This window comes from Urocampus carinirostris, chromosome 2 (assembly GCF_059441175.1).
Source record: "Urocampus carinirostris isolate Australia breed hairy pipefish chromosome 2, RoL_Ucar_1.0, whole genome shotgun sequence".
NCBI classification, from domain to species: domain Eukaryota; kingdom Metazoa; phylum Chordata; class Actinopteri; order Syngnathiformes; family Syngnathidae; genus Urocampus; species Urocampus carinirostris.
Genome location: NC_142350.1, coordinates 13,793,036 through 13,800,648, shown reverse-complemented (window position 1 = coordinate 13,800,648; position 7,613 = coordinate 13,793,036). Strand labels below are relative to the sequence as shown.

The 7,613-nt window shown below is 37.1% G+C and overlaps 1 protein-coding gene across 3 annotated transcripts in view; it reads right to left on the bottom strand.

The window, feature by feature from the left end:
• Nucleotides 1-265: 265 nt before the first annotated feature.
• The window catches only part of khdrbs3 (KH domain containing, RNA binding, signal transduction associated 3), a 149,729-nt gene continuing 142,381 nt past the window's right edge, over nt 266-7,613 (bottom strand). For 2 of the 3 annotated variants that reach the window (XM_088328998.1, XM_088328999.1), the window contains one exon: nt 5,142-7,007. In XM_088328998.1, coding sequence (XP_088185124.1) covers nt 6,916-7,007 — 92 coding nt within the window. In that variant the 3' untranslated portion in view covers nt 5,142-6,915. Of the gene's footprint in view, nt 615-1,451; nt 1,486-5,141; nt 7,008-7,613 lie in introns of those variants that run through there. The other variant, XR_015849762.1, reaches the window with a different exon arrangement.

The window sequence follows — 7,613 nt, the reverse complement described above, 5'->3', positions numbered from 1 at the left end:
GTGCTCAGGCGGCAACTAATAATCTGATTGGCCAAACCAATTGTTTTATTAATGACTGATTTCACACGTCAGGACCTGAAAAACTCATATTGCAGGCTTCCGGGTAGATTTCGGAGACAAGCAACAACTATAGGCGGAAACATGATTGGTTAAATGTTTACATATGAAAGCAAACATCTGGAAGCAGGGCAACCAGAGCGAAGCAATGAAAGGATACTGACAGATGATTTGGAATTATTTAATAACTTTTGATTGACAAAATATCATTGACATGATTCAGAAGAAGGCCGTGCGAGCCTTTACAGCTCATAACTGTGTTATATACATTGTATAAGTAGGCAACTACGTCAATGTGAAGGGAATGTTTTCAGACATCTCTAGAGAATGAGGAGCTCCATTTGGAGCTTGGGTTTACTCAATGATGATGTGCAATAAGTAGGTTTTTTTTTGGTTCCCTTTTAACCACCGCTCCATCTTTTTATTGCATTCCACCATCCCCGGCAGGATTCACCCGTGAACACGTTAGTCTTACATGTTTGCCAACTGGGACATATGTCTTTGAGATCATTTGTGAGCCTTCTGGGGTTTGGATTTCAGTCCCTGGTCCGTCACACCTGTCGGGTGGAATGAAATAAAATATAAGTAAAGAGTAAGAATCTGTTTAAAGTGGTTTGGGAGTTACCACACCTCATTGGAATGTGATTTTGTTGGTTTTATTTCATTTTAATGCCCATTATAATGGGTCCCGTGAAAGGGGAAGGAAAAATTGGAATCAGTGACAACAATGACCGAGTCAAAGGAAAGTATTGCAAAATATGAGTATGGTGTACGAGTCCCTGCCAATGAACTGTATAGTAAATGGTTTAGAAGTGTTATGTGTTTAGCTTTTTACTGATATCTTTATTATCTAAATGAATGAATAATTATTGATGGATAATTATACACTTGATTAATATTTGAAATATATTTTAGTATGTGTTTATAAAAGCAGTTTTATTGGGTGGCCTGTATGCAATGTAGGCTTATATGAATGTATATTCAATACTTGACATCATATTGGTTTTGTGTTTTTTTGGGGGGGAAAAAAGGGGGGGATACTAAAATATCTGCTTTAAACTGTACAATCATTTCATTAGATACATTTGAGAAGTGGAATTCTCTGTATTTGGGTCACGGTATATAATTAGGGTGGAATGTTGGGTCTTCGAGTAAAACCACTTGAGAATCAGATCACAGCTATTGGTCAAGTATTACACAGTGTCCCTTTATCAAATCACCAGAATTAAATGTGGGATGACATAATGTAGCCAATGCTCAATACAGCAAGTATTTTTTTTTCTTTAAGAATAAAATGGAATTGTCTTTGTCATAGATAATAATAATGTATTGAACATTGTTAACACTGACATTAGACATTGGGTTGAGAGAATTAGCCAAGAACTTCAACTTACCTTTCTTGGGTCCCGGGCAGCCCAGTCGGTCAACCTGAAGTGGATAATAAGTAAGCAATTAGCTTAAAATTGAAGAACAAATCACAGTCAAACAGATTTCACCTGTTTATGCATCCATTATGTGTTAGCTTAATAGTTAATTGGAACCTTACAGCGATTTATCACATAGTTTACGGTGCTTATTAAAGACTGCTAATTATTCTCAAGTTACTATGAAGTTTAGAGAGAGTTTATGTGCAAATATCTTTGGCCAGTGGCTCAAATTATTACTTTGTAATTACCTTGTGGGGCCGGCCGCCTTTTTAAACCGCTACTGCAGTCCTCCCTCGGCTGAGGTCAGCTGAAGGTCATTTAGAGTCTCTTTAATGCGCGGGGCAGAAACAGGTTATTTAAATCGAATGTTCTCAACTGGTATGGCATGAAGATCCACCGTCCCACCCTAATTACCAATCAAAAGGAAATTCGACTTTCTGAATGCATTGAAATGATTGTGTGGGATAAACCAGAGGATACATTACCTTTTTCCAACAAAATAACCCAAAAAAGAAAAAAAAGAAAAAGACTACAAAAATAGTAACCCCTTACTGTTTTCCAGTTTTGCAACTTAGCGGGTTTTCATCGTGTGTTATGTTTTGCATTCTGATTGACTAAGGTTTATTCTATTCTATTCTTCTAAAAAGTCACCCCACCCCTTTTCTGCTTGTGTTTCAATGATGTTGCGGTCTAAGTTGGACATGTACACAAAACAGCTTGACGAACCCACATCACAAGTGTATGGTATTGCATTTTTTTTCATAGAACTGTTGTTACGATACAATATTATTTTCCATTCAAAACATTTCACTATTGTTATAACAAGCCAATCTATAAGCAATACATTGCAAATCATATTCTTGTATGCCTTTTATTCTGATAGACTTATCTTTTTTTCTTTTGAATTAAAGTCTTAATTACACGTTAACCCTGAAGTTTCATGTTTAATCTTGTTGCATACAATGTTTACTATGTTGTTATCAATGACAATGAAGACAATTCAATTCCACTCAATTTACAAATATGTTTTCTATGTCGAGTTTCTCTCAAAGCCATCACATTCCCAAAACGCATTGAATCAACATAACCACCAATAGGCAGAGAAGGACAGTTTCTATCGCCAACAGATGGACTTCTTGACACGCTAGACCAGGGGTCGGGAACCGTTTTGACTCAAAGAGCCATAAAAGCAAAAAATATTAATTTTATTTTGGGAAAGAGCCACACCATATATTATGAGACAAATTTACTAAATTGCTAAACTGGCGCCCCAGACAAAAGCTTAGTCTTCAGCACATTTATTTTTGATGATTTGATAAAAATTATGAAAAGAGAATAATGCCAGAGCCCCTGTCCCAAAATCAACAAACAGACCACTTTAAACTTGTCTCTTTCTTGCAATTACTCAAGATCGGATAAACTCCTTTTGACCCTTTTTTTTCATACATATTGGTTTCAAAACCAGATGCAAGCATTTATTTTGTAAAAACGTCAAAAAATTCTGAGAATAGGGAGCCTTATGTGCTTACCTTTGGCGAGAGATGGGAGGGAATGCTTGTACTTTTTGCATAGCTCCACCCATCCCTCCCACTCACCCAATCAAATGACTAAGTTCTCTTACTGTGTTTTGGCGTATTTACAGTTCTGTGGATTCATCATAAAGTATCTGAACACTGAACACAGATTATATAGTGAACTTTTAAATAAAGGATTCTTTAGCGTTGTACAGCCAAAACGAGTTTTTTTTCCCCCTTTTTTTGTGTGACACCTTGACTGTAAATTGTAGTGAAAAACGTGCCCTATATATACTGTGAAGTGTTTCCTTGAAATTTAGCTTTGGTTTGGCTTTACGTGTATCTGAATAGGATAGACAACTCCGGTTTTGAACAAGATGGAGAAATGTTGCATGCAATCAAATTGGTCTCTGAGCCACAGATACTCATAGAAAGAGCCATATATGGCTCGCGAGCCATATGTTCCCGACCCCTGCGCTAGACGAAGGTAAAAGTAATTTCACCTCTCATTTTTGTGTTCCAATATCATCACAATAGAATTTGACATACTCTTGGAAGTGATACACGGAGGACGGGTATACAAAGTCATATTAAAAATGTACTATAATGCTCGGCAACAGTGAGCAATGTTCCCAAGCATTTAGCAGGGATTTTTGTTTGCGATTTGTACTTTGCGATTTGTATTTGTACTTCACTTGTATTTCGAAACAAGTATCTTCACCAAGTACCAATATTGTCAAACACACGCTGCTGCCTGTCAATGCCAAGATCCAGCTAATCTCTAAAGAGCAATATAAAGCTTTACAAGGAAAATATCAACAGCAACCAGATGATGTATCTCATTTAGATCAGGAGGCTTCTCCTGCTACTGGTAACCATGGAAGCCGGTACTGTTTCATGTGGGGGACAAACCCCTCCCCTAAAAATGGTGTGGAAAGGTATGAGCTCTGTCAGGCTGCACTTGCCCAAGACACACTATTGAAAGTGATGCCCCTATACCCAATGTGGTTAAGTCATCAGTGAACTGTGAATCACGTGACGGCAACAAAATATAATCTGAATATAGAATAGATTAAAAAAAAAAAAGACAGTACAGAAATCATTCGTAAGCAAAGAAAAAAGTCTACGCAGTATTTATCTGTAAAACAAATGCCTAATAATGTAAATAGTCTTTCTTTTGATGTGTCAATGTGAAATACAGTGTTTAATAAATGAATCAATGTTTGTATTTTCTTGACCCCTTTTCGGAACGTAACTCCTGCAGAAAATGTGGAATTACTTACATCCCATGTATTGCTCAATTAGCTGCATTTTCAATTAAATCCAAAACACTTAACTGCAGTAGCGTTGTCTTCAAAATAGTACGATTCATATGTCATGTTTTGTTCGCCTTGTGTAAACAAACCTCCTTAGTCCTTGTATATGCTGTGAAATGGCAGGTGTCAAATCGCATCTGCAGGGCATTATTGCCATCTATCGTTAAGGAGTGTAATCAACCAAAGGCCCGGGAACCACTGAACAGGGGACTACGACCCACTTTTGGATCGTTACCCACCAGTTGAGAAACACGGCTTTAAATGACTGGGCTACAAAGAGCAATTCAATTTAAAAAAGGGGTTGGAGAGATAAAGGGCAAAGAGAAAGACGTCATTCTGAAGGGCACGAGTCGAGGATTTCAGGGTAAACACTTAAAGTTTGAAAACTCACCACGAGTTACCCAAAAAATCTCACAACGTATTTGTGGCATCTGTTCTCAGTCTGCCTTTCTAATGAAATTAGAGTTGGATTTTATTGAGTCAATAATAACAGGGGCTTTTTTTCCTTTAAAATGTTTATTCAGCATTGACAACAAGGAAATATTAAAGGGCTTATATAAGCTCAAAATAGAAAAAAAAACAAACAGTAATATAAGATCAACAAGAGTAACTAGAAAGGGGGGATTTACAAGCATACAGTACCTTGCAAACATGTTGGACCCCCGAGAATATTTTCACACATTGACCTTTTTTAAGCTTCAAAAAAAAAATCAAACTATTTTCTAAGAATCAACAACATGTGAGACACGATTGTGAAAAAAGGAACAAATCTGGCTCTAGCCATCTTCCCATCAACTTTAACAATCTTCCCAGTCCCTGCTGGGGGGGGCTGGGTATATGGCATCAGCTACTCTTCAGTTTTATTTTTTGTAAATATAAATGTTGAAATGATAGTGTTTTTCTTTTCACGATTGTGTCACATACATTGTTGATTCCAAACAAATGTTACCGTTTTTTTAGCTTTAGTTTTGAAGCCTGATATTTAGCTATATGACAAAACATTCTTGGTGGCAGCCATACTATCGTTAGGCATTGTATGAGATGGTACAGTTCATAATTAGGCCTTCTCATTTCTATTCTAAGAGAAAGGGACCAACAATTAAAAAAAAAAACACGCTTAAAAACACCAACATAAACGCTTTTGTAAATGTGATACTAAATTCCAATATGACACGTTTAAGAAGTTCAGGAACCCAATTGTATCATGACTAATTTAGCAGACAACATCCACATTGTGCACTTTCATAAGCCCTTTAACAACAACGTTTTATTATTTTACAAAAACAGCAATACAATAAGTATGCAGTATGACTTGAGAGTTATCTTTTTCTTTTTTGGGGGGAGGGGGATTATATTTTACAAGGGTCACATTTCAACTTGTCAAGAAAAAGGATATTTACAATACAGCACATCCTAGTTCTATTACACAATTTGAATTTTGTATACTAAGAGAAATTCTACAAAAGGGTTTATTAGCGCAAAGCAATAGGCCCCGCCCCCTAACAGGGCTTAAAACACAAAAGTTGTTGATTTTTGGTAGGACAGAAAGATGAGTCAAGGACTACGATCGCTAACAGGGGGGAGTGGTTTTTGAGACATGGGTTTAGGAGCGAATTACAAGAAACTGAATTTATCGGACAATTTAATGTAGCCATTTTTTTTTTTGTTCAAGACTATTATATCAAGTGGTACAATTCACTGTACAGTACTTCCAATACAAGCATATCTTGTGTCATAACATCTGGACCAGTGGAGTCAAACTCAATTTAGCTCAAGGGCCACATACTTAAAAAAAATTCTCACAGGGTCGTAGATTAAAAAGAAAGATGAATAAAGAGAGAGACAGAGCGAGAAAGATACTGAACATAGAAAGAGAGGAAACAAAGAGAGAGAGAAAATAAGAGAAGGGGATAAAGAGGGAAAAGAAAGAGAGAGAGAAAGAGAAAGAGCAAGAAAAAGAAAAAAAGTGAGAAAGAGAAAAATAAAAGAAAGAGAGAGGCAGGGAAACAGAAATAAATTAAGAGAGACAAAAGTACAGAAATTAAGAGAAAGACTAAAAGAAAGATTGACGGATAAAGAAAAGATCAAACAGAGAGAAGAGAATGGAGTGAAAGAAAAAGAAGAAACGACAGATAAAAAGAAAAAGAGAAAAAAGTGAAAGACAGAGAAAGAGCACAACAGTGTAATCATGAGATACAACCTAATGTATTTAGTATATCCTCTACATCCCCGGTGGTCCAGTGGTTATTGTTCCACGGTCTCACCGCTACAATCCAGGATTCGATGCCATTGCTACTAATGTTTTGAGATAATATGGTAAAACCTCTTGTATAACGCACACCCAAACTTTGAATTATTTTTAAGGTAAAAATTGTGTGTTAAACTCAAATGAATATGCTAACTGTCACATTAAAAATGTAGTCCCTTTATTTTATTTTTTTCAACGTCTAAATGGAACTTGGTTGGGGAGGCAGGGTCTCATTCTGTTCTCAATATAATTTTTTTCTTATTCAGTCTTTTAATCCCCAAGGTTTAAATTTCTGAAAATGCAGGGGCATCAGTAAAAAATCCATTACTTGGGGTAGAATGGCCACGCAGAGTTCAGTATCTGGAGTACGGCTGCTCTCTGTAGGCTCCCTTTGTGGCCCTCGCCGACTGTGCTTTGCCGCGACCGTTGGCCCATTCTTCTTGACCTAAAAAAAAAAAAAAAACATGGCTAAACATTGTATACATGGCACTCCAGTATAAAGATGAAATAAATGTAAACATTTGGAGCTGATAAATCCATGTGGGGAAGCAGGGATAGAGGCTCAGAGTGTTCAAAACAGGGATGGTATATATTAAAAGAGGGGGGTACTAAGTGACACACAAGGGTTCACAAAACAAAGGCATGTCAAAACAAAACCAAACTTGACAAAGTCCAAACCAAAAACAAATACTAAAAACAGAATAGGAACATTCAAGGAATAAAGTAATATTCTAACAAAATGTCCAAACAAAAAACAATATAAAACAGACCTACCATGGCAGTGGAATGAAAATTACCTTGACAGCGGGTGCCCCTTAACATGTCCTTATTAAGGGGTGTAGATAATTAGTGAGACATGTGTGGATATTGGACATACCAGTGCACAGTTCCAAACCCGATCGGCGCTCCCTGGTGGAAGGGAGAGCACCATACCCTGACATACCGCCCACATGGGTCCACCCTTTAAAACTTAACAGAATTACCCGACCACCAATAGACCCGTGGGGAGGCTTCCACAGCCCTGTCCCAGCGACGGCTTTTGGTTTCCTGT